Source organism: Lissotriton vulgaris, chromosome 7 (genome assembly GCF_964263255.1).
Source record: "Lissotriton vulgaris chromosome 7, aLisVul1.2, whole genome shotgun sequence".
In the NCBI taxonomy this organism is placed as follows: Eukaryota; Metazoa; Chordata; class Amphibia; order Caudata; family Salamandridae; genus Lissotriton; species Lissotriton vulgaris.
This window is the reverse complement of record NC_141695.1, coordinates 946,611,855-946,639,035: the sequence shown is the minus strand read 5'-3', so window position 1 is coordinate 946,639,035 and position 27,181 is coordinate 946,611,855. Positions and strand designations below refer to the sequence as shown.

The 27,181-nt window shown below is 42.1% G+C and overlaps 1 protein-coding gene across 4 annotated transcripts in view; it reads left to right on the top strand.

The window, feature by feature from the left end:
* Positions 1-27,181, top strand: part of TMCO6 (transmembrane and coiled-coil domains 6) — a 229,559-nt gene that overhangs the window by 140,598 nt on the left and 61,780 nt on the right. For all 4 annotated transcript variants that reach the window (XM_086931382.1, XM_086931385.1, XM_086931383.1 and 1 more), the window contains exons 11-12: positions 2,145-2,239; positions 13,549-13,716. In XM_086931382.1, the coding sequence (XP_086787508.1) occupies positions 2,145-2,239; positions 13,549-13,716 (263 nt within the window). The remainder of the gene's footprint in view (positions 1-2,144; positions 2,240-13,548; positions 13,717-27,181) is intronic.

Here is a 27,181-nt window from a genome sequence, read left to right as displayed (position 1 = left end):
GAAGTTGATTCGCTCATCACCAGGTCAAATTTCCCTTCAGGCTGTCCTAGAGTCCCATTCTGGTGCACCTTTTGCGGCTGGGTCGTGTCACTCCAGCTGGGGTTGTCCACAGCTGGTAGTCTTCCTGTTGCCTGGCCTTCTGCCTTTGCACTATGGGTCAAGTCTTCTCTGTGGGCTGTCCCCACATGCTCCTTCAGGCCCTGGCCTAGTGTGCAGTGAGTATGCCCTTTGATTCCTTTCAGCTGCTCTTGTGTGAAACAAATGTCCCCACTCAGTTTACCTCCGGTCAGAGGCAAGGCAATGCTGCTCTTTCTTTGGGGGCGCTCTTGCTTGAGTAGAACACGGGGCCCCCGAGCCACTCACGTTGTGCGCCTCTGTAGTTTCCCCCTCAGTTTTTTATTTTTGTATTTAAAATGTATGGTACCTCTGAGCCACTTGTGTTATGTTCGGTGCTGTGCTGGATCTCTGTTCCCTTTGGGCGGGGCTGCCTTCTGTATTGACTTTTGCTGAGCAGGGGCAGTTCGTATTATGGGCCCGCTCTGCTCGTCGGCAAAAAACTCTGGATGCCCAAATGCCGCTCCCTCATGTCTCTTGTGTGTGTCTTGTGCTGCTGACTGCACGGTGTGTCGGTCCCACTCCTTGTTCCCGGTGTACCACTGCCTCGTGCCTGGGGTGGGCAGGTCCGCTGTCGTCGTGACTTCCCCGCTAGACTTCCCCGGGCATGCTGGCTCCTTCGGTGCACAAGTGGTCCACTGCGCCACTTCCCCAGATAAAGTGCTGCGCATTGTTGTGCTGTTTGTAGTTTCCCCTGGTAAGAGCTTTTAACCTGGGTCCCTCTTCCTCTTAAGGGACCCAGTCTTTCCTTGCAGTGAGCTAACTAGTTGGGAGCTTTGAAGACGGGGGGGGCTAAGGGGGCTTCTTTAGCAATCCTCTTCGTGGTGCGGTGGGCCTGTCCTTGATCCCGCCACTCGTCCCAATAGACTGTGAGGGACTACGGGCATGGGAGGGCACTTAAATGGGCTTACCTTGCCTGCAGGGGTAATTTTGAATACCGCTCCTCTCTTCCATTTCTTTTGCTTTGGTGCAGTTTTCTTCTTCGCACCCTTCTTGGGGGTGGGTGTGGTGGCCACTTCAGGACTTTTGTTTTGCTTGTCCCTTTCAGGACCCACCACATTCCCAGGCCTTAGCACAGTTTCTTCCTCTGGCACCTTTATGCCCCCATTGGGTGTAGGCCTCTACCCTTATATTTCATTTAAGCAAGCAGGCACGCTGGGAAGAAGGCTTGTTAAGCTGCCTGCCCCTCCTTAGGTTTCAGAGCACAGGAGACTTAACTTCAGTTGAAGCATTTCAACTCTCGGATTAACCGTCTCGGGACTGTTGCCTTATCAAACAGCAGGGGAACTCTTTTTCTTAAATTAAAAAAGTATGGTATTATCGTGCCCCTCAGATCCTGCCCACTTCGACCACTGGTCTTTTGTAAGAGTATGCTGAGCCTGGTGAGCGCTGCCAAGCATACCCTAACACAGCTATTCGAGGAGTTCTGATCTGAAACAAGTGCTGCTGCCGAAGTGTGTCTACATCTCCCTCACATACGTGATCTCCTGAGGCTGTATCATGATAACATCCTTTTAATGCCAGACACAGAAGGGGTGTGCTTGATTCTGTTTTTTCGGTCTACAGCGCACACATTAACTTCAGCTGCCAACCGCAAGCTTGCAAACATTCAGAGGCCACTGATAATATAGATGATGTCCTCTTTCTGTTGGTCACTTTATCAACACTTGACGGGTGAAAGCATAAGTGAACCTATCACAAATCAGTCTCTGCTGTTGGTGCATTAGTACACCAAGCTATCTCCTCGACAGCTTTATACAGGATGTTTTCTGTTTTTGATTGCTTGCGTAGTTCATATGTGGCCATGAGGTTGCAGAAAATGCTACAGGGAAACCGAACGATGGATGTTTGACAGAGAATGATGGAAGTAACAATTATTTTCACCTTAATCCAAACTGAGCAAAATAACTAATTATCCCTTTTCATGACCCATCACACGTTACACACAGGTCTAGTCTTCTCTGTAACTTGAAAAATACTACCTATTAGCCTGTTTTAGGTTAGTAACAGACTCTTTTTTCGTTTTGCAGTGGATGACCCCGTGTTCTGCTCAGCCATACTGCACTGGGACCTGCTCCACGCTCTCCTTCAACTCCTGTCAGTTTCCAAAGAAGTGAATCTTCTGGTAGGTTGTTTTCATGGCCAACCTCTCCTCGGAAGGCTTTGAACCATGATTGCTGCTATGATCAGTAGGCTAGGTCACCTTTTAGTGCACTTTTGCAAATTCCATTTTCAAAGTCAGTGTGCTAACTGCTGTACACAGTTAGTTCCAGCATATCATTCCCTTTTATGGGAAAATATAACAAACAGAGGGGAGTGTTTGCTAGACATTACCGAAAATCGAAAATATACAGTAAGTTACAAGTAAATTGAGCCTTGTTTCTGAAATAAAACAGATTAGTTTAACTGTTAGCTGTCGCTCTCTCTATATAGTGGGCGTATCCATTGTGGTGGCCATGGACTAGCTAAGCAAATGATGGTCTGCACCCACAGGAACCTATTCCAAGCTGATTTTATGAATCACTAAAGAGAAGACCACACTGTCCTGCAAAGATATACCTCATCCAGTATTTGTAATAGGGCTACTAGTGTTTATATCCTCTAAAAATAAAGAAACATGCAGTGCTAACCAGAGTAGATAATGTTCTTATTCTCCCAAATTGAGCACATCTTCAGAGGTCCTACTTCGGTGTGTAGACCGCATGGGTCCTGCAAAATGTTGTGTACATTGGGGACAAGGACTGTGGTCTCCAGCTGAATGAACTTAAGTGAGGAGGAGTTTCTACTGTGTCTGCTGCCTGAGACTTTATCCTTAATTTCTGATAATGTAGCAGAATGTAGTGTATTGACCCCTAACCACGTGGTGCAGCTGTCTAATAGAACTTGTCATCTCGATCCGGGAACACTAGAGGGGTTACATTTCAAGTGTTGGAGCGCTTGGAATAGGTTCTTGGTAAGAAGGTGAATAAGCCTTGCTCTAATTGCTGTTTCATGGCATGGAAAGTAGTATTTTTATCTCTAAGCAGAACTGATTTGGCTTTCACATCCGTTGATATTTACTAATTAACCGGTTGAAAAGTATGGACATTTTGTGTGATACCAATGGTCGACGGCTGAAGTTAGGATTTGATCAACCTAAGAAGATTATGAGAAGTTTATTTAACTTACATTGGATTGGTCCTGGCTTCCAGCTACACTGGCGAAGGTGTCCCCGATAGAAATGGAATGTCCTTAGCTACATATGTTAATACTATGCAAATACGACTATGCTCTTGGAATGTTCTTGGGCTAAACAGTCTACTGTCTGACCCCGATACAGTATAATTTCTACATGATTTCACAATTTTATTACTTCAAGAAACATGAAGCAAACAAATGACTCCCTTGCTTGGGTTTAATGAATATAGTCTCCTGGCAGTGCCAACTAATAAATCAGGCCGTGCAAAGTGTGGACTGTCTGCTACATTGCCGCTGACCTAAAATTAGTAGTGGAAGTGGTGGATTTGACCTTGGCTGGTTACAATGTCTTGTGTTAAATAATACTGAATTTAGTCTAATTGTACTCAATGTGTATCTAAATGCCACAAAAAAGAAGTCTCCGCAGCTGTATATCTTGCAAGTTGTTTAAGTACATTAATAATCCATCACCCAGAAGCAGGCCTTATAGTCTCTGGTGATTTTAGTTTGCATCTCATTCAATTTTTCTTAGTAAGCGATAAGACTGACGGAATTGCAAAAGTGTTGTGAAAAGTATGTCCCTTGCTGGGTTTATTCAGTTAAAAGAAAAATCTAGGTTCATCCCAACATTTAAAAATTCTAAACAAGATCAATTATTGACTACGCGTTTATTTCAGATAACTTAAGATCAAACCTGTCTGTATATACGGTAATCCCTCGGCTCGAAAGTGATTATAACCCTCAGATCGTAACATTTAATTTTTTGTGAAGTGTTATCATAGGCCTAATGAACTTCCCAATATGGCCCATTCCTCATATAATCTGAAGAGCTTAGTGTGGCATAAAGCTAAAGAAGAGCAAATTACACAAGCTGCTTAAACATTAATAAAGGAAGGTGACCAGTGTGAGCTGGGGGATGAATTATGATTAACAAATGGAACTTTATTACAACGTCCCTGATGGGGAAATTTGCAGCCCAACAGGTTAGAAAAGTAAATAATCCTTTAAAATCTTCACACATATGGTTTACTTCTAAGTTATTTAAGATAAGGAAATAATTTAATAGAGCTGTTCGGAAGGCGTATGCTCCTAGACTACCACAGTCCTACTCTGTTTATAAAGAAAATGTGAAGGAACTTAGAAAAGTTTATAAACAAGAAGTCTGGAAGGCTAAATTTAATTATCAAACAGGGCTTTGGAACAGTTTACTATCTGCCTCCAAACAAAACAATGCGAAAAGATTTTGGGCAATAATTAATAAGCTTGAAAGGGGAGGCTGCAGGGAATTTTGTGTAAATATATCAGAAACCAGTTGGGTAACTTTTATTACTAATTTGTAAGGCAAAGTGGATCAACCGGCAAACCAACGAGATAAGTGCTTCGGTTACGGGGAAAATAGTATATCAAATATCGATATGGAAAGTGGTGAGTGCCAGGGGATGAATACCACAGTCAAACATAGTGATTCTAGTTTTGATTTGAACCTTAATTTAGAATGTATAAGTTGTAATCATATATTGACTTTGCGATGTGGGCCTAGTGTAAATGGTGCTCCTGGTCCTAATGGGCTGCCTAATGCCCTGTTCCGTGCCAATGTTGACATGTGGGCTGGAATTTTGTATAAATTGTTCAATAAAGTATTGACGTTGGAAATTGTGCCAGGAACATGGCACAATGGTAGCATATTGCAGGCTATTTATAAAAGTGGTCCAGTAGACAATCCCGCTAATTACCATTTACTTTTGTTGACTGATGTTGATGGAAAGGTCTTTGCTTCCATTTTGTTGAAAGAATTGGAAAAGTGGGCAACGTAGGAAAGCATCATTCCATTTGACCATACTGGTTTTCGGAAGGGTCAATCCACCACTACCAACCTGCTAGCACTCACTTGACTTGCTGAGCGGGTTATCTTTAAAAAAAAAAACATTTATTTGTTACTTTTATTGATCTACAAGGCAGCCTTTGACTCAGTGCCTCGAAATTTGTTATGGAAAAAATTTGCTTGGCTGGAGCATCCAAGGGAAACTGTTGAACACTGTTATCCTTTTGTATACAGATACCTGGGTTCAAGTCAGGTTGGGTGATTGTAGTTCCTTTATCAAGGAAAATCAGAACTTATTGTGGCCGAAAGCAAGGTTGTGTTCTTGTCACTTGCCTTTTGAATTTATTTTTTATCAGAACTTCTTCATCATCTTGACTCTATTAATGCCCATGCCCCAAGTTTGGGAGGGGTGCAAATCAGCTAACTTCAATATGCTGATGCCACTATCCTCCTGAAAACAACACCACCAATAGAATTGCTAATACTGTTTAGCATTATTGTCCTACTTGCTATTAGAGACACACCTGTGAGTCAATGTGAATCAAGTCAAATTAAATTGCATATTTTCTATTTACTTTTCAATTAGTATTTGTTTTTTCTTTGTATCAAAAAACTTAAATATATTGAAACATACAAAATTCATATATACAACCCACACCCACAATTTACAAAAGATTATTTTACCACATATAAAACGATCAAATTAATTTCAGACATTACCTATAAACAATTACAATAACACATGAACATATACAAATTAAACATATACATTTTTTTTTTTAAAATAATCTTTTCAATCCTTCAGGAGCTGTGCTATCAGTTAGGATGACCGCTGGCACGCCCTCCTCCCACATAAGCAGATGAGTAAGTGTAGATTTTAACACTTACACCATGTTCCACTAGATGTATTCTGGAACGGAGTTCTTATAATTCTTTTCCTCTCTTCTTATTCTTGTCTCTAAGTATCATTGATGGAAATCAGAAGTGGAGCCATATATATAAAAAGATTCGAAAGGAGATCTGCTTATCTCTTATACATTATAATTTTTCTATGTTTAATTTCTATATGTTCATGTGTTATTGTAATTGTTTGTAGGTAATGTCTGAAATTAATTTGATTGTTTTATATGTGGTACAATAATTTTTTGTAAATTGTGGGTGTGGGTTGTATATATGAATGTTGTATATTTCAATATATTTAAGTTTTTTGATACAAAGAAAAAACAAATACTAATTGAAAAGTAAATAAAAAATATGCAATTTAATTTGCCTTGATTCACATTGACTCACGGATGTGTCTCTAATAGCAAGTAGGACAATAAGTGCTTAACAGTATTGGCAATTCTATTTGTGATGTTGTTATTTGGGCCTAGCCTTACTGTGAAAGGGCCACACCTCTTTTCTGTTAAAAACTATCCTCCTGAGCCACACTCATATTGGCCGACAAAGACTTATAAACGCCTTTGAGGATTACATACAAATAAATGGCCTTGAACTGAATGTTAAAAAACCAGAATCATGAAAATTGGATCTGTAAAACAGAAGTTCAATACCTAGAGGGCCAGAGCAGGCCCAATTGAAGTTGTTAAAACGTATAGATATTTCGGGGTAGTGTTCGATATCAGAGTTCCTTTAAAATACCATTTTAAGGACCTGAGGGCAAAAACTGTGATTTTAATTCATGTTGTTAAATGCTTTAAAAAATCCTTGAACTGTCAATCATATGACTATATTCTTAAAGTCATGAAAGCCAAGTTCCAGCCAACCCTTCAATATGGCTCACCCATTATCAGAGGGAAAGATGCAAAGCTCCTAGATCTATTGGTAGTTAAGGCCTTCAAAGGAACCTTTGGGATTCCCAGATCAGAAGGCCAAGCAGGAATAAGATTAGACTTTGGTCTCCAGAGACAGTGCCTGGTATCAGAAGGAGCATTTTTGAAATGTATGTTTTCTATGTTTTCTTCCGCATCCCTAGGGAACAATTGCTCGTAATAAATAGATAAGTCTGCTTATAGGTCCTCTTGACGAGGTTGAGTCAGGCTATGACTCCTTCTGCGCTTTTGATCACACAGGCGCTTGATAAGCTTATACCTGCTGTTTGGGTCCAAGGACGTACTCTGGACGCTAATCCTTGGTATAATGATACCCTAGCATCCCTAAAGAAGTCCTGTAAGAGGCAGGAATGGGAGTGGAGGAAAGAATACTCCTCGGAGAAAAAAACCTGCTATTTAAAGGAACTCAAAGCTTATCACAGAGCTATATGCAGGGCCCGGGCAGACTACTATGCCTCCGAGATTAAAGTTAGTTCAAATCCTGCCAAAGTTATTTTTAAGATCCTTAAGGAGCTTAATACCAAAAAGTCTGTAAAAAATATACCCACCTCTGCTGCCCATTGTGAGGAATTGGCCTTTTTTTTTGTAGAGAAAATTCAGTGCATATACCAAGCGTTTTCCTCTGCGATGGAGCCGGGCTCTCTCCCTCTGATGAGACCTAGGCCTGCCTCCCTATTGTCTGCTATCCCTGAAATTTCTTGGGAGGAGTTTGACGAACTAACTAGGAAGATTAAATCAGGCTCTCTGGCTGATCCCCTTAAGCCGGCCCAGTTTAGGGATTTCTCTTTGTGCTGTCTGGCTCCACTGCACAATCTTATTAACGCTTCATTCTCATCGGCTATCATTCCAGCTAAATGGAAACAGGCGTGGGTCTCTCCCTTATTGAAGAAACCTACCCTAGACCCCCTGAAGCCGGAAGATTTTAGACCGATATCCCTGCTTCCGTGGGCTGCGAAGATTGCGGAGTCCCATGCAAATTCAATTCTTTCCAACTTATTGAAAACCAATAACATTCTGGATGACACTCAGCATGGGTTCCGCGCCGGTCATAGTACTGAGAAGGCTCTATTGACTATGACGGAGCATCTTCGTTCCTCTCTTGATCGAGGTCAAACGGCGGCACTGGTCCTATTGGATCTGAGTGCCGCCTTTGACACCGTTTTCACATTGGATCTTGCTCCACCGGCTCGAAGAGGCAGGAGTTACAGATATGGCTCTTGCGTGGTTTGGATCTTTTTTGTCAGAGAGATCTTTCCGCGTCTCTACCCCCCTCCCCCCTTTCTCTCCAGGGCACATGCTATTGAGAAGGGTGTCCCTCAGGGCTCAGCCTTGAGCCCCACCCTGTTCAATCTTTACGTGCAATCACTTGCTGCGGTCGCTAAAGTATGGGACCGTAACATCGTCTCATATGCTGACGATACGCAGCTGGTGGTCGCCCTCAAGGAGGGTACGACTGGGGCCATGCCAGATTCAAGGCCGGGCTGTATGCGGTGGCAGAGTGGATGGCAGCTAACTGTCTGCAATTAAACGCAGCTAAGACAGAGGTGTTGCTAGTTGGTAGGAACTCTCATTTGTGGGGAGATCACAGGTGGCCATCTACACTGAGGAAAGCCCCTGAGCCAAAGACAGAAGTGAAAAATCTGGGAGTCTGGCTAGACTCGACTTTAAGCTTCTCTACTCATACAAAAAAAGTTACCGCCACCTGTTTCGGCATCTTACGCAGCTTGAAACCTGTCCTGAAATATTTTTGATTCTGCCACCAGGCAGTTGATTGTCCAGTCTACAGTGTTGTCTAGACTTGACTATGCCTGTTCCCTGCTGCTAGGTGCTAACCAGGCAGAAATCATTCGAATGCAACGCTTTCAAAATGCGGCTGCCAGAGCACTAGTAGGCTTGCCCAGATTTAGCCCTATTTCTGCTACCATCCGAAGGCTCCATTGGCTTCCAGTAGCCCTACGGATACAGTTCAAGACTCTCTGTATCTTATTTAAATTCCTAAGACTGACTACTCCTAAAATGCTCTGTACGCTTCTGAACTTGTATGTCCCCTCGCGGGCACTACTTTCGGCTGGTCAAAACCTGGTCGAAGTTCCCCGATTCAAATGAAGTAGAGCGGGAGGACGCGCGTTCCGCGTCCTAGCAGCAAAATCATGGAATACCTTACCAACTCACATTAGAGAAATGGAAAGCCTGTCCGTCTTTAGGAAAGCCATGAAAACATTTTTATTTCCGTAAAAATTTCTTTCTGTTGTGCCTTTTCCATTATTCCACCCTTGGTTTCTTCTTCTGGATTTAGCGCCGGGACGCCCCTTCGCTGGGGTAGCTGCGCGCTTTACAAGCTTTAATAGCATAACATAACATATACTGTCAAATGGAGATCCAATATCTTAACCTCCCTAAGGGATATTGATCTGCAAATAGCGCTCCAAGACTTGAAAATGCCCAACTATAAGTACATTTAAAAAAAACTGATCAAAGCTGAATTCCTCAAGTTGCATAACAAGCATTGGCATAGCCAATAGGTCTCGCCTTTGGGACCTTATAAGTATTTAGTTATGCAGCAGGTCCTAAAGGCGAGACCTATTGGCTATGCCAATGCTTGTTGAGGGAGACCGAGAGAGCAAGACAGAATAGGGATGAAGGAGAAGGATGAGGAGATTAAAAAATAGAGGCAAATGGGAAAAAGCGAGGACGCAAAAGAACCAACAAGAGTGAGATAAAGAAAGTGAAGTTTAGGGTGTGGAAGATAAAGCAATGCTGAGGAATCAAAACCAGACAACCCTGGTGCTCAGAAGCCTCCGGCCCTTGGCAGTGTGGAGCCGCTGCACACAGTAATGATCATGCCATCAGCACCCTTTTGACATATCTTTCATCCCTGCTGCAGTTTTTGCAGCAAGTATTCCCCGACGAAACAAACATTGACAAAGGCAATATGTCTGGATTTAATGAGTTGGCGCGAGAGAACCGCTACCCACACCACTCATCGGGCTGCTGTGAATTGGAGAGGTCACAGCTCACCCTTCCAGTGGCTGTTCCACACGAAACCACAACGGCCAAGATCATTTTACTTAAGGGGCTAGGTGGGTTAGCGCACCTACTGCAGGGGAGGGTGTATGTGATTGTCTAACCTATATAAGTTTCATGTCACAGACGTCACTCTCAATACACGTACGCAGCAGAAGCAATTATGTGCGAGAGAAGGGCATGAGGTGGGATGCCGCGGACGTGATGGTGAGCGTTTGCATAGCCTTGCGAGATTTGAGAGGCCCTCTTGTGTCAGGCTGCCCCAATCTAAAGGGATACAACAGAAGGGGCAACGTAAATGCATGCTTACACACAAGTCCTGACTAAACAAGAAAAAAAACTATTGAAACGAAAACAAAAAAACAGATGGCCCCTGCGCGCTGAAAGTTAAAGCAACCGCAAGCAGGCAAAACAGCTCATTTCAAGCACTTGTGCTTGTGCTGGCATCCACCTTGCGGGAGCAAGCAGCGGTGCGCGGGCCATCTGTTTCTATTTAGGTCTGCCTGAAATGGTAACACAAGCCTAGAATAATCACCTAGAACGTGTACAACAAACGTTAAGATTCACACCGGCATAAATTTAAAGCACCACTCCTCTGAAAAGCAAAATCCCCTTAACAGCATAAGGTAACAGATAACCAAAGCCTCCTTAACCTCAAAATGGCACCAGGCAAGTGTGTAAAAACTGGACTGTTGGACATCTCACAGTACCAGTCTAGTCAGAATGAAAGTGTCCACCTAAGTTCTTGATATCACAGCATGTATCTCCCCTAAATGTACCTGAACAGCCCACAATGTGGAACAGCTCACATATGTCCGGTACGGAGGGAGATGGGAGGGGCTGCAATATCCGAGGAATACTTTGCAAGATGTCCCAATCTTTAGCACTACAACAGTCTACATTTTTTGGATGTATGGTCTTAAATATAAATGTCTCTTCTGTGTATGGGCCCAGCAATCGGACTGCACCTCAGTGACAGCAAACTGACAAGATGCAAACTGACTTCCTTGCATACTATTATTGCATCCATAAAGACAAGCGTACAATGTGGGGAACTATGACGAACAAAAACAATACCTTTGTTTTGTAACTCGCTGTCAGTGGCAGGAGTGCTGTTGGATGGAGAACAAGAGAACAATAGAACACACACACACACACGCACACACTTGTGCATACCAACAGTATACAAAACCTAACGAAGCTCATGCAACAGGGAGAAAATGGCAGTAGCAACTCTAACATAGACGATTACACTTGAAACAAAAAATAAGGTTTGCACTTTGACAGAATCAAATACGTGTAATCCTTGCCAAGGACAGTAAATGTAAGACAATTTATTTCCTTGAAACACAGCGAAGACAACCTACAGTGACAGGTGCATGCAATATGTGGTCTATCGATTCATTCTGTAGCTCACTGCACCAAAAACGGCAAATAGTGAAACAGAAGAATGCCAACACCCAAAAGTCACAAATGAAGAACTATTCACTCTCCCATCCTTCCTGTACAGAAATGAAAGCGCACTCTGTCCCATACATGTTCTACATTTGCCTTCGTTGCATTTGGATAAACATGTTAAAGCGGGGACAGCTAATGTAGCTCAAAGAAAAGATTGTATTAAAAGAATATGGCGAATTTGGGAACGGAGGAAAATAAATACATTTGTGCAATTCAAAAGAAGAGAAGGGCCGTTTGCAAAACAGTTGTCCCAGATACGCAACATGCACTTAAACGTGCCCTGTGCAAACGCAAAACAATAACAAAAAAAACCACCCAGAAAGCCTGCATTATTTGGCAGAGCGTGCGAGTGTGTGGAAATGTGTAGCTGCTCTTTAGCAGGGTGCGGAGGTTTCACCACTTCATGCAACATGCGCTCATTAATTTCCACACTGGGCAAAGGCCAACCCGGTCCTACCTCTCGGCGCGGAGAGATTAAGTAATAGGCCAACACGCTCAGAAGATAAAGCGATGGCAAAGTGACGGCAAGACAATCAGTTGAAAAGGGATAGTGAGGGCAACCAGGCAAATGTAAACAGTTGTTTTCAAGCACTCGTGCTTGTGCTGGCATCCACCTTGCGGGAGCGAGCAGCGGCGCGCGGGCCATCTGTTTTTAATTAGCGTGCGCGTCGCTGGTTGCTCCCGCAAGGTGGATACCAGCACAAGTGCTTGAAAAGAGCTGACCAATTTCTAAAGATCATCTCCTAGACCGCGCATGCGCGCTGCCTAGGCGAGACCTAAAAATGCATTTGCAGGGAACAATTATGCAATGTTTTGTGATTAACTCATACCAATTTCTACGCATTCAGCCATATTTGACTGCTCATTTCTCAGCAGTCATGGATTCAACAGTGGCCGGATTCTAATTGTAGACTATGCGGATGGCCACAAGAAACATTAGTACATATAGTGTGCGTGTGTCCTAAACTGATTAACATTCAACGTACCTTTTTGAAACCTCTATTCTTGAAGATGGGGATTAGATCAGCTCGTCAGGCACCAAATAGGTCATTATCTGGTGAATCGATCCCGTTGTTATGCCAACTGATAAAAATGTAAATGCAGCCAAAAATGTTTGATATAACATGTTTGAGATGTATTATATTTATGTCCCTGGAACTTAATAGCTTCTTTTACACATTTTATTTCATATAACTTAGTGTTCATGCTGTTAGGTTGACAATTAGAAATGTAAGCTTCCCTGTTTAAGTAATTATTGATGCACTTTATTATTGTCTTTATACAATGGAATTAGTCATTATTGCACGTTGGCACTTTTAAAATGCAATATGTGCAATATTCTGTTCTAGTAGCTATCGATGTATTTTTATTGCATTTTATTCTTGTATTTATATATTAGAATTAGTAATAATTACACATTGGCACTTTAAAATGCAATATGTGCAATATCCTGTTATAGTAATTTATGTATTTTTATGTGTGCTACCAATGTAATTAGCTATGCATGATTAAGCCCGTGTCTGATTGATTCTATATCCTTTTTTATATGCACAATGTATGGTGAATTGGTCTGGTTTTGTGACATAATTATGAATGTATTGGTAAATTCTTATATAATATTTGCGGTACAGTTTTAAAATTTTGTGTGATGTGAAGATGTTTTGATTGCAATTATTTGTATTTATCAAGCAATAAAGATGTATTATTATTATTATCATCAATGAGATTGTAGGGTAAGACTGCAGGTGGATGTCCATGTTTTAATAGATTATAAGTGTGCAACGAGCTGTTTGTCCAATGTGTATTTTTCCACTTTCTTTTTTGTCATCCTTCCTAACCATGTTGTTTTTATATAAATGGTAACATCATAATAATTGGTCAAATGTAGTATTGTATAGGCTAATTAAAATTAATTATTTCTGTTACCATTGGATTTAAGGATTGTCTTTGGTGTTCCTTACAGTGTGTTTCCTGTCTTTTGCCGCTTTTGTGAAAAGTTTCAATACAAATTTACATAAACAAGGACCATTAATTTTTACCATTAAAGAGCAGCATTTTTTTGTTATATATTTATTTCACTTGTGATACATAATTTACAAACTGTCCTTTTCTTACTTTGAGGTTCTCACAGTTTTGTGTAACATGGCGGAGAAGGGGCCTGCATACTGCCAGCAGCTCAGACACCAGCATGTGCTACCTGCCCTGATCACTGCCTTGCAGCTGCTAGACCTGGATGTTGCTGGTCAGAGCCTGGAGTTCCTCCATCTGCTTTTCAGGCACTGTTTGGAGGTGAGTAATGCTAAATGCCGACCACAGGTATCGGGAGGCAGACAAAAAATGTGCATCTGTAGAACCTCAGAGCTTCAGCCCTGTGAAGAGTAGTGTAACTAAAGTCAAGCATCAATACTCATTAGCGCCCTTTAAAAAACAATTTGGACCTTGTTGGGAGACATAACATCAAATCACGGACTAGTGGACCATTGGCGTCTTTGTCACCCTTCTGATCAGGAGTGCACCTTTCTCTCCTCTACCAATGGTATGTAATCCAGGATGGACTATTTTCTTATTTCACATTCAGTGGTTGCAGCTACCACTGAATCCTATATCTTAGAAGCTGCAATATCAGACCATGCCCTTATCCTTATTACTATACAAATAGGTTTAACTTCCCCAGGCCGTAAACCTTCCCCAGGCCGTAAACCATGGTGTATCAATATACAGAGGTACCGCCCTCCCAAAGGTAACATTGTACTTCTTTCCCATATTTCTGATTATTTAGCTATAAATAAGCCATCTGTTACTTCCTTTAGAAATGTTTGGGCAGCTGCCAAAGCAACTATTTGTGGTCAATTGATGATAGATGCTGCTTAGGCCAATAAGTCTGCGTACCTACGTCGTACTGAATTGGAGACTCAAATTACTTCCCTCACACATTTATACACATTTCATCCCACAAAACATAACCGTCGAAAACTTGAACTTGCTAAATTAGCACTTAATAACTTATATACTTCCAAGGTTGAGTATGCTCTTCAACGCCTGAAGGGCAGACATTATGAACAAGGAGAAAGAGCAGGTCGACTACTAGCAGCACAATTGAAACAAGGTGAGGCAGCTATGGCCATTCCTGCATTACTTACAGAAAAAGGTGAGGTCCGTATGAGACCACAGGGTGTTATGGACATTTTTGTATCCTTTTATAAAAAAAACTCTATACCCCTGAAACTTGGGTGACTGAGGATCAAATAGTCCATATTTGCCTGATAACCACCTCCCTTGCCTCACGGATGAAGGTAGAACCCTGCTTGGTGGTGATATTAGCAAGGAAGAAATTGCTGCATCCATCACTAAACTGCTTTATCCCAAATCTCTGGGTGATTACGGCTTACCTGCGGAGTTTTACAAATGGACTGGGACAGAAACGGTTGATACTTTATTTTCTGCCTTCCATGAGGTGGTTCAAACGCATTCACTTGGCCCTATCTCTATCAAAGCATTGATCACAGTTATCCCCAAACCCGGTAAAGACCCGCTTGTTTGTAGTAGTTATCGGCCCATCTCACTGATAAATAGTGATGTCAAAATGTTTGCAAGTATCTTAGCGGCACGTCCACGTAAAGTCATCCCCTCTCTCAAACATCACTCGCAGGTTGGTTTTGTCCCAGGTCGTTCCTCCAGGAATCACCTCCGAACTCTAGATCATATTCATATTTTATGGTATTCAAATAAAACAACGGAAAATGCTGTAGCCCTCTCGCTGGATGCAGAAAAAGTATTCGACCGTATTGACTGGAAATACCTTTTTGCAGCTATGAAACCATTTGGCCTAGATGATCAATTTATCTCTAAAGTTTGTCTCTTATATGACACTCCAATAGCCCAAGTCAATTGTGGTGGGTTTCTTTCTGATCCTTTCCCAATCCAACGAGGTGCCCGACAGGGTTGTCCTCTTTCACCCCTTTTATTTTTACTAGCGATAGAGCCTGTTGCCTTACTCTTTTGGCATTCTTCATATCTCCAAGGTATATCTACAGCAGGTGGTACTTCTAAAATATACTTGTACGCAGATGATATTCTCCTCACGTTAAAATATCTTCCTCACTCTTTACCAGCCCATTCTGGTTACAAAGTGAACTGGGATAAAAGTGAGGCTCTTCTGATCTCTTCTGGTACCACAAAAGCGTCAATTGATGGGTATCCCTTTTGTTGGAAATCATCCCAATTAACATATTTGGGAGTTCTGGTTAATAGGGTTTTGTCTCATGTGATTTCAGACAATATCTCTCCCCTTATAACGCGAATGGAAACTGATTTTGCAAAATGGTCTCTCTTGGGCTTTTCTATGTTGGGAAGGGTCCAAGCTGTTAGAATGGTTACCTTACCTCGCTTTAGTTATATACTTGCCATGCTTCCAATTCTTGTTCCTGTATCTACACTTTAGAGAATAGATGCCCAAATTCAATCTTTTATCTGGGGATCCGCTGGCCCTCGTCTAGCTGCTTCTAAATTATTGGCTTGCCGCTCTTATGGTGGCCTGGGATTACCATCCCTAGAAGACTATTCTTTAGGTTTACACCTCTTGCAATTAATTTATTTACTTACGGGTATGTCGGATCCTCCACTGTGGGTCACAACAGAACATTCCTTACTCAACCGAAGCAATGGCCTTGATTTCCTTAATGGATCTCGAATTCCTTGTTCTTCTCTTCTGCATCCAGTGATGCAAGCTACTTACCAAACATGGCAAAAAGTGCATTGTTCTCTCCAAGTCACCCACCGCTTGCATGTTAAAGCTCCACTTTTGGGCAATAAGAGTATCCGAATAAATGGTCAAACGCTCCAATGGTCTAGTTGGAAATCAAGAGGCATTCATACACTTGATCAAATTATTACACTTGATCAAATTATCCTAAACGGAGAGCTAAAATCCTTTGATTCACTTAGTGAAGAGTTTGGTCTTCCACCACATCAGGTCATACACCATTCGCAGTTGCAGCTTTGTCTGAAAAGATGTCTTAGTTCTCCTCCTTAGATTTTGAATTCTTCACCAATTTTAGATTATCTTCTTACTTGGGGTCACCATAAAGGGGTGTTGTCAGGTCTATATGATGATCTAATTCATCACCTATATTCACAACCATTTCTTTAAGCCCTCCAAGAGAAATGGCAAGAGCGTTTGCACATCACGATTGAAGAAGACGACTGGTCGGATTTGTTAGAAGCACTTGACAAAGGTACCCCAGAGGCTTGTTTGAAATTCTGTCTTTTCAAAACTTTGCACGATTGGCACTGGACTCCTCTAAAACTACTCTAATTGTTGGAGATGTACTGGAGTCAATTGTGACCACCCACATGTACTTTATGAATGTCCCTCCATGCAGAGTTTTTGAACATATGTAGAGGACACACTGCAAGGTTTAATCTCTTCCCTTAGCACTCCTCTCACTCCTTCCATCATTTTATTACATGATTTTAAAAGTCGTCCCACCATTACACGTCCGCAACGTTGTCTTTTGCACACCGCACTTTCCACAACTAAAATCGGCATTTTAAGGCATTGGAAATAGTCTAGTCCTCCCTCGGAGGAAGCATGGGCGGTAGCAATCATTCAAGTGGCTTCCAATGAATCTATTATATATAAATTACAAGATCAAGAGGAAATCTTCCAGCAGGTATGGGTTCCTTTTCTCCGTGAACCCTGAATTCCTTTCACTTTTCCCATATTCCTTTAAACCTATATCTTTGCTCTCCTCTTTTCTCATCTTTCTATATTCTTACTCTGTCCGGGAAATGAATCTATTCTTTTCTCCCCTCCTTATACCCTCTCCCGTTTATCTATATTTACTTATATGCATATACATATTCTTAAATTTTTGTTTATCCATCTAGGAATTCTCTATCATATTCCCCTTCCTCTTTTAATCTTAAATTCATGTCATTCATCTTCTCCTCCATGGACTAAACGTATTCCTCCTTTATAATTTTCTTTCACTTTAATATTGAGTCTTTCCCTTTTTGTATTACTACTGTATATGAATTCATGTTATTGTATGATATGATGATATTTTGTATGTATTTATGTTTTTCATGTGTATTAAATTTACTCTCAATAAAAAATGATGAAACATACATAAAAAAATGGGTATTTATATAGCCCAACTGTGCAGCCATTTTAGAGCCCTTGGAGCCTATGGACGGTAGAAATGGGGATGGGAGGAATTCAGTGCTACATAGTAAGTGGGGAAAAGGAACTGGTTGGGAATAAGGAATGGTTAAGTGAATAGATGTTATGGTGCTGCCTGGAACACACAGCCTGTCTTCTGGCTTCTCTGCCCATGTCAGCAAGGAGGAGAACTTGAGATTTGGAAGGTTGAAGAGTGGAGCCAGCATCTGACAGTGACTAATAAATAAAGGATGGCAAGAGCTGAACCAGGCATGGTTTAATAGAAACAGTTGGAACGTCCCTTCCTTTATTTCCAACAGTGTCTACATGTAGGCTCTTCTTTCTCCACACTACCTACTCTATTTGATGAATATTTCTTTATAGCCACAAGATAGAGGAAGTGCTTGGAGCTTCCCAACAAAGACCCCATATAATCCTGGCTGATTTTGCTAGGTGAGAAGTCCCCCCTGGGATCCTAAAAGACAGGCCCTCTCACTCTCCTATCCCAGGATGGCTTGCTGTTGTTTGCAAAGCATTTGGCCAGCCTAGCCTTAGGAGTCCTGGGTGGCTGTTCTGGTGAGACCCCATCAGGCTGTGCCCATGGTAGGTTGTGGTTGCAATGGGACCACGCTAAGGATACTTTGGCAGGGCTATAGCCAGAAAACGGATCTATGTGAGATGAAACAGCAGAGGCAGGAGCTGATGTATGGCCTTTTAACTGGAAGGGGGCACATTTATGCAGATATTGAGTTTTTTGTGTTCCACTGAATTTTTGAATGGTCTGGTTGCTTCTGCAAATCTACTGGAAGGTTATTCAAGACTGTTAATGCCCGAGTGGTGAGCATGTCACATGAGCATTCTTATTTTTAATTTTCTCTGCTTTGACTGTATTTATGTATTACAGGTCTAGATATATGCTTGTCTGGTTAAGTGTTTGTGCATCCCATGTGTTTACTTAGCACTAGACCTTTTTAAAGGCTTAAAGAGGATTGATACTTCCTTGCTTCATTTGTGCAACGCTGGCAGAATAATGTCTTGTTCTGTGTGTGCAAATTCCCTACTTTCTGTCTGTTCTCTGCTACTTTAACTCAAGAGGAATTTTACGTTTGTCATTGCTTTACCCCACCATGTGTGGTTGGAAGGTAAACTTTCTGTAGAATGGTGTTGGCAGAGGTTCAGGCTTGTTGTTTTGAAAGTATACTAGGGTCCGAATGCTTCAGCTGAAAGCACTGTGTTTGACAAGCTAGTGCAAAATAAGGTTTCTGAGTGAAAGGACCCCTATTGACTCCTCAGACATTTTATGATGCAAAAAGTATGCAACTTCTTTTTGATTAGGGAGGAGCAGGTAGAAAAACAAGGTGCTGAGGGAAATTGTGTCTGTTGGGAAATGTAACTAATGGCCAGTCAGTCTCCAGTAGGTATGCATGGTTATAATATGTCTCAGAAATACAGAGCATGCTGACATAATACCACAGGGCATACAGGAAGTTTCTAGAGGATTTTGGATGTGGGATGAGTAATATTTGGAGTCTATATTTTATTCGCTTTAATACCCTCAATTCGAGCTTAATTACCAATTAATATAGTAATAAAACTAAGAATTTTGTCTTAGTTCAGTTCATTTTGAGTTGGTTATTAACCCATCTGCTCGTGGGAACGCTTGAATATTTTTTCTGCAGTAGCACTCAGACCCTGAAACCAGATTATAAACTGCCTTCAGAAAAATCTGAGTGTTATCTTCAGAAATGAGGATTGTACCACAAAAATCAGAGGGGAAAGATAAATATAAAAAAAGAGGAGATACAACAGACCCTTTAGGAGACGCACATGCAAGGACTTTACTTGATTTAAACAATGGAATAGCTGCACTCTGACAGTAATCTGTTAAAAAAGACAAGCATTGGAAATGCAATAGGGCTCGCATTAGGAAAGTTTGAGCTATTGGTCTTATAAATGATTTTTTTTTTATTTATGTGTTATATTTTAAAATAGCTAAATTAATAGCTTTGTCATTTACAATGCCAATAGTTATAACTTTTGCAAATGTGACACCTATAGCATTTGTAATGCAACATGTTTTGTATTTACGTGACTTAGATGTATTGATATTACAAATAACAATGGCTTTTAATTTTTTTAAATAATTAATACTTAAATAATTTATTTAATTTGTAATGGCAATAGCTTAAACTTTTGTAAATAACTTTTGTGAAGATTATGTTCAGTGTTTTTATTGTGACGAAAATCCAAGAACAGAAGTGAAATATTAACATCTTTTTGTGATTTGTAGTAAAGCGTGAAAGCTTGAAAACAGCTTGAAACATTGAAAGAACAAATTTGAACCAGTGATGCTGTGGTGGTGCTGAGTCATGCTGTGGTGGTGCTGAGTCATGCTGTTGTGGTGCTGAGTGATGCTGTGGTTGCGCTGAGTGATGCTGTGGTTGCGCTGAGTGGTGTGTGCATCGGTGGAGCTTAGTGTGTGCATTGGTGGAGCTTAGTTGGAGCATCGGTGGAGCTGTGTGGTGGGTGCATCAGTGGAGCTGTGTGGTGGGTGCATCAGTGGAGCTGTGTGGTGGGTGCATCGGTGGAGCTGTGTGGTGGGTGCAACGGTGGAGCTGTGTGGTGGGTGCATCGGTGGAGCTGTGTGGTGGGTGCATCGGTGGAGCTGTGTGGTGGGTGCATCGGTGGAGCTGTGTGGTGGGTGCATCGGTGGGGCTGTGTGGTGGGTGCATCGGTGGGGCTGTGTGGTGGGTGCATCGGTGGAGCTGTGTGGTGGGTGCATCGGTGGAGCTGTGTGGTGGGTGCATCGGTGGAGCTGTGTGGTGGGTGCATCGGTGGAGCTGTGTGGTGGGTGCATCGGCGGAGCAGTGTGGTGGGTGCATCGGTGGAGCTGTGTGGTGGGTGCCTTGGCGGAGCTGTGTGGTGGGTGCATCGGCGGAGCTGTGTGGTGGGTGCATCGGCGGAGCTGTGTGGTGGGTGCATCGGCGGAGCTGTGTGGTGGGTGCATCGGCGGAGCTGTGTGGTGGGTGCATCGGCGGAGCTGTGTGGTGGGTGCTTCGGCGGAGCTGTGTGGTGGGTGCATCGATGGAGCTGTGTGGTGGGTGCATCGGTGGGGCTGTGTGGTGGGTGCATCGGTGGAGCTGTGTGGTGGGTGCATCGGCGGAGCTGTGTGGTGGGTGCATCGGCGGAGCTGTGTGGTGGGTGCATCGGCGGAGCTGTGTGGTGGGCGCATCGGCGGAGCTGTGTGGTGGGTGCTTCGGTGGAGCTGTGTGGTGGGTGGAGCTGTGTGGTGGGTGCATCGATGGAGCTGTGTGGTGGGTGCATCGGTGGGGCTGTGTGGTGGGTGCATCGGTGGAGCTGTGTGGTGGGTGCATCGGTGGAGCTGTGTGGTGGGTGCATCGGTGGAGCTGTGTGGTGGGTGCATCGGCGGAGCTGTGTGGTGGGTGCTTCGCATGTGCTGGATAGACCTAAAAACAATGCCTCCTGTGTAAGTGAAAAGTGGCACTGGGTAGAAATTGCGTACAAACAGGATTATAATAAAAGCGTTCTAACAGTGCAAGAGTAAATAAAAGGGTATTTAAAACTCACGGGTAATGAGAGCCGCAGCAGTCAGATATGTACCAATTAAGTATTAAGAATGCAGCTGGAGCCACGTTACTCGTAATTTTTGGTATTACCCAAAATGGACATAATAAAAATAGTCTTATAATTTTGTTACTAAGTACGTAGTTTGTACGCTAAGTCATGTAGTTAAATCAGTGGCCTTTGCTTTGTTGAAAGTAAGGTAGCCTAAAAGTCTGCACTAGTGTTAGAATTCAACATACCCCCGACAAATAGTTTCTTCAGCAGCATGTGTGAAATGCAGATAAGTAACTCGAGAGAAACGAACAGGAGGATGGCTAATTTGCGAAACCTCCATGTTTCTTGCGTAGTGTCTGCAGCATCCAAATCGGTAACTTTAGAAAAAAAAGAAACAGCAGGATGCCCAAGGACCGAAATTAACTGTAGGTTGCTTCTAGAAAGTAAAGTATAAATTCAAACCCACTGTTAAACGTTTTTTTAACTTTTACTTTACAGTTTATAAATGCCACACATGCCGTAAAATATCTCAGTAAAACATTCACATTTAAGATAATTGCTAAATGTTTGTAACTTACAATTGGTAATTAATTGTGCTTTGTGTGCACTTACACATGTGGTGGGGGAAATATAATCAAAATAAGACACAGCAATATGGGTTAGATGGTACGTTAGCATTCTCTTTTCTAAAACACACCAGCTTTTTGTTTACACAGATTTCACGCTTTTATCACATGAAGTTAATTATTCAAAATGTTCACACCGCATCCGGAGAGCAGAAATAAAACCAATATAGCATTTTCACATGCATCAAGGGAGCGAGAGTTAGAACAAAAGCATTGAAACCAAGCAACCATTTTCAGAATGCATATGGGGGGAATGGGGGTAGCGCGATGTTCACATAACGTTAATTATTTTATATTTAAACACTGCATCAGGAGATCAGAAATGTAAGAGAAATAGCATTTCCACACTGCCGCAACATAAAAAAGTGTTTCACAGAAGCTTTGAAACCAAGCACCCATTTTAAAAACGCATAGTGGGGGGCGGGGGGATTAAGCGTGTTTCTCATGTTAACACCGCAAATCGAGTGTTTTCGCAGAAGCATTGAAACAATGCACCCATTTTCAAAATGCATGGGGGGGGGTAGCGCTTTTCTTACGTTAAGTTAATTGTTCTACATTTAAACACCGAATCATGAGAACAGAATAAAAGCGATATAGCATTTTTACACCCCAGCAAGGAATTGAGTGTTTTCGCAAAACAATTTAAACCAAGCACCCATTATCACAACGCATGGAGTGGGGTGGGGGGACATATAGAAAAGTGATATAGCATTTTCACAGCGCAGCAAGGAAATGAGTGTTAGTGCACAAGCATTTGAAACAAGCTCCTGGCATTGCTGTGAGGAGGGGGGGGGGAAGAGAAATGCACGGCCATGAAAGTGGCTCTCGGGCGCATTCCTTTGAAGTGTCGGGTCTGATGCAATTATGCGAGGCAGGCTGGTTAGGAAGCAAATGGCAAGGGAGGGAGGCTGAAGCTTTGATGTGGGGAGTCACAAGTGAAGTGAATAATTAGGGGAGGAGAACTGGCAGGCTGATAGGCAGAAGGCTCAGGCAAGCTCGTGCACGAGGCGGCGTGCACTTCCCAAAATCCTCTGAGAGCCCTTGGCCTTAAGAAATGGTTTGACTGCATTAGAGCTCGTTTCCTATTCCTGCGGAATAGGAAAGGACGAGCCCTAAAAAACTGGTGTTATTCAGATAGTTCAGCATATCCGATTCAGGTGCAAATAAGTCTAGATAGAAGCAATTGATGGTCATTAGTGGTGAGTGCCTTCAAATGGTCTGAGAGGACCAATGCTAAGACACAGCTTTACTTCCACATGTATTCGGAAGACAGGCTGACAGAGTACCTGTACGGGGAAGAGTGGGAAATGGAAACGGAGATGGGCGGGAACAATGAATCAGGGTGGCTTTCTAGACCATGAGAGAAACAAAATTAGTGGCGAGAGATTGGTGACTAATGAAGAAAATAAGACCGGTAGGGAGAGCAGAGTTTCAACATTCAAACTTGGAATGCGGGGTAACATTAATGGAGCCCGCTTTGAGATGCTGATTAGGGGTAAAGTGGTAAAACACATTTGGAGGGTGAGACAGAGGATAAAGAAAAGATGGAGATAAAGGATGAGGGCACATGTTCCATCTTGCCAAAAACAAATGACGGAATACAATACAGCATGCCATATTTGCATGGTCAGTAAGACCGGTATCACCGAAATAAATATGTTGAATGTAAATTAATTATCGGTCTCTCCGGTATTGATTATTTCTATTTGGAGACAATTTCAAACCCTCGATTTTATGCACCATTTTGCAGAGACGTTCATAGACAAACATCACTGTCTTGTGAACTTTTTATGCCAGTCTCTCTTAATTTTTCGTTTCTTTTTTCAGGATTTCTAGTAAATACTTTCATTCCTCGAAGAATGTGAGGAGGTGTCTTAAATATCTACATAACTGACTTAGTGTAACAAAGTGTCACAGTAGCTATACCTATTTCTACTTCTAGTTTCTTAGTGAAGATTCCTTGAGATTGCTGCTCCAGTGGAATAGGTAGCTGTGATGTTGTATTGTAGCCGTTCTTTGTAAAGTCTACTGGTTTTTTGAGAGCCTGTTAGTAGAAAGAATTGTTTTACTTTGCTTCAAATGGACATTAAGCTTACAGGACAACTATCCCTGTGCATCATCCAAGATTTGGGCAATTTCTGTGAATAAATAAAACGTATTTTGTAGAAGTGGCAGCTCAAGGATTTGTTAGAGAAATGTTCAATTATGCATTCTCACTCCGTGAAATAATTTAGCATCAGTTTTTTAGACCATGTGAATTACTCTATTTGTTGTTGACATAAACTTAACAAACAGCTTCTTCCGTAAGTGTTTTTGTTGTTGTCAGTTCAAAACTTCTTGAAGCACTTATTCTCAGTCTCCGGTTGCCATTATAAGGAGTGCTTGACTTTGTTTATGTCCTGCTCTGAAACAATTTCTGCATAACCTTAATTGTCGCACTTTTTAGGTTTATGTCCAGGTTTGCTCGCCATCAGGCTTAGATTGTGTTGGAGCCCTTGTTTGTTGGGTACCTGAACTTCTGTACGTTACTGACATTTTATTTCTGAGTGAATCATTATAAGGACTACGATTGTTATAGTAATTTCAGCAATCAATGCACGTTTCATTGAACTCTCAACCAGTTTTATATTACACATATGTGTCGGTCGGTCTTTGTATTATATCTGACCAGAAATGTCTTTGCTTCCAGTTTTTGAATTCCTTTTTCATCGCTCCTTTATTACTCACTCTCAACTGGTTGTCTTCAATGATTTCATTCAACAGATTGAATGTGCTCAATATTTTTCAGTGGACGTAATAATTTTACAAGTTTTTAGAGTGAAAAGTCAATTTCTTACTGTTACGGACTGTGAAAGCTGGTTTCTTTTCACAAGCTCTCACTGCGGTTCCCAGAAAGTGGTGCTGTACTTTTGAATGGGCCAGTTTGGTTCCGATGTATTGTTTTTCCTCCCCTTTGTTGCATTCTATTCCTTTTGCACATAGAATTAAATTTAATATTAACTCTTGGTTTACTGTTCCGTGTTATACACATATTTCAGGTTTTTTTGCTCTCCCTTTTAAATAATGTATTCATTCTGTTTTGAATTGTTTTCGGCTATTGTATTTATAGTGACTGTTGCTTCCTCGTAGGCAGTTTTATTAATATTCCTAACAACTTGATTTGTGTGATCTGGTGACTGATTGTATGCTTTGATAAGTTACTGTTTATGCTCGGTAGTTCATGCGTCAGACGTGCAGATACAAATTTGACTTTTCCCCTACCAAAAATGTACGAGCAAGATGGTAACGAACCAATAGAGGGTTGGTTGTATTTGAGTGTTTTAAAGTACAGAACTGTTTGCCATTAGTCTGAAAGCAGGGGCTGCTGTCTGGTATATAAATAGGGCTCCCGGTTTTATGGTATTTATTTTTTTGCCATTTCCGTCTGTATTTATCCATATTTATTTTGGGGGGATTTTTTCTGTATTTATCCGCATTTATTTTTGCCACAAGCAAAGACGACGCTACACCTAGTATTTTTCCACATTTATTTCAGTCCCCAAAAACACATGTGCAACTGCTTGTACACGGACACAAGAGCTGAGGGAACAACAAACCTCGCTGCCTTCCTCCTCACTAGCAGACTCTACTACCATCCTCCTCGCTGGCAGCCTCCTAACTAGATTTAAGTAGATTCAAATGCAAATCTGTCTTAAATCCTGTGCAATCCCGCTTGGCTTTCTTCTTTTCCCTCACAACAGACTCTTCTAGGAACTTTAACAAAAACATTTCAAAGCCCATAGGTTTAAATGAACTCAAGTCAAATACTGGTAGTGGCTCATCAGCAGCTGGAACCGTGATCCCTGAGTCTGACTGAATCAAATCTTTATTCGGAGTGAACCATGAAAGACAATAAAAAGAGCACATATAATGCATAAAATAAATAAATAATGCTTTTCCAGCTAAAAAGTAAAATTGTTAAAATAGCGTTACAGCGACCATTGTAGAACTTATGTGGTGTAGAGATGGCATAGTAATAAGACCCCTAGAACATTCAATAAGTAAAAGTTTATGAATTATAAGAAGCTAAAATTACAAAATATCTATGCAACAGCTAGTTCGGAGCAGGGTTAATGCAAAGATCACAGAAGGATGACCTCATACCTTTTTCTAATAACTAATGCCCTTCTCATAAAATGTAGCACTCCATAGCATGTTTCTTTTACAGAAATGTTCTGTAGAAAAACTAGGCCTTCCCTATGGGTTCTCAATTCTACCCTCTGGAGAATGTTTGTGTGCACACCCCCATAGACCTGCTCCATATGACCCTGCAGAAATCCGATTGGTTTTGTACAAGTTAAGCAATTCTTTTGTTGATTTCTGTCCGAGCCTGTGGGGAAATCTGAAGATTGCCTCAATGTGCCTATTAAATTGTTGTGCTCTGGCGGTTAAAAGTGAGTTCCATGCAAGAGAAGAGCGGAAGAAGCACCCTAAATAGTTAAAATAATTCTCTGTCTCCAAAGCTGATTTCCCCGTAAAAAAGGTTTTTGCTTTTGTACTGCGAGGTCTGCAAGTCATGATAAAAGACTTGGAATTTATTTTATTTATTTATTTTAGCGATTTCTAAAGCGCCTGGTGACCCAAGGGCATCCCCGCGCTATGTAACTTGAATCCTATTGAGAGGGGAGGAAAACCGAAGGGTGTTATTTGGGAAACAGATGGGTCTTTAGTTTTTTGCGGAACGCAAGGAAGTTGGATTCCAGTCTGAGGGCGCGAGGGAGTGCGTTCCAGCCCTTGGCCGCCTGAACGGAGAATTGTCGGCCTCCTGTGCGGGCTTTTTTGAATCTAGGGATGCGGACTAGATTCTCATTTTGAGATCGTAGCGATCTGGGTGCTGTATAGGGTGTGATCATTTTACTAAGGATCGCTGGACCAGATCCGTTGTAAAGCTTGTGTGTAGTACACATTGCTTTAAAGTGCACCCTTTGGCGCACGGGGAGCCAATGTAGGGTTTTGAGGGCTGGCTTGGCGGATATTCTGGAGGGGGTGTGGGTAATCATGCGTGCTGCCGCGTTCTGTGTCCGCTGGAGTTTCGTGATGGTAGCCTCGGGAGCTCCCAAGTAGACCAGATTGCTGTAGTCCAAACGGGACAACACCAGGCCCTGGATAAGGAGCTTTCTGGACATAGGTGGGAGTAAGGGCAGGATTTTACGGGTCGTACGCATGAGCCCAAAACATGTGCCCGAGGTTTTGGTTGCCTGGGTTTTCATCGTAAGCTGTGGCTCAAGCCATACCCCGAGTGTCTTGATTTCAGATTTAGGGGGGGGAATTTCTCCGAACACATCGGGCCATATTGTGGGGGGGATGGTTGTCCATTGCTTGCCGAGTAACATTACCTCTGTCTTAG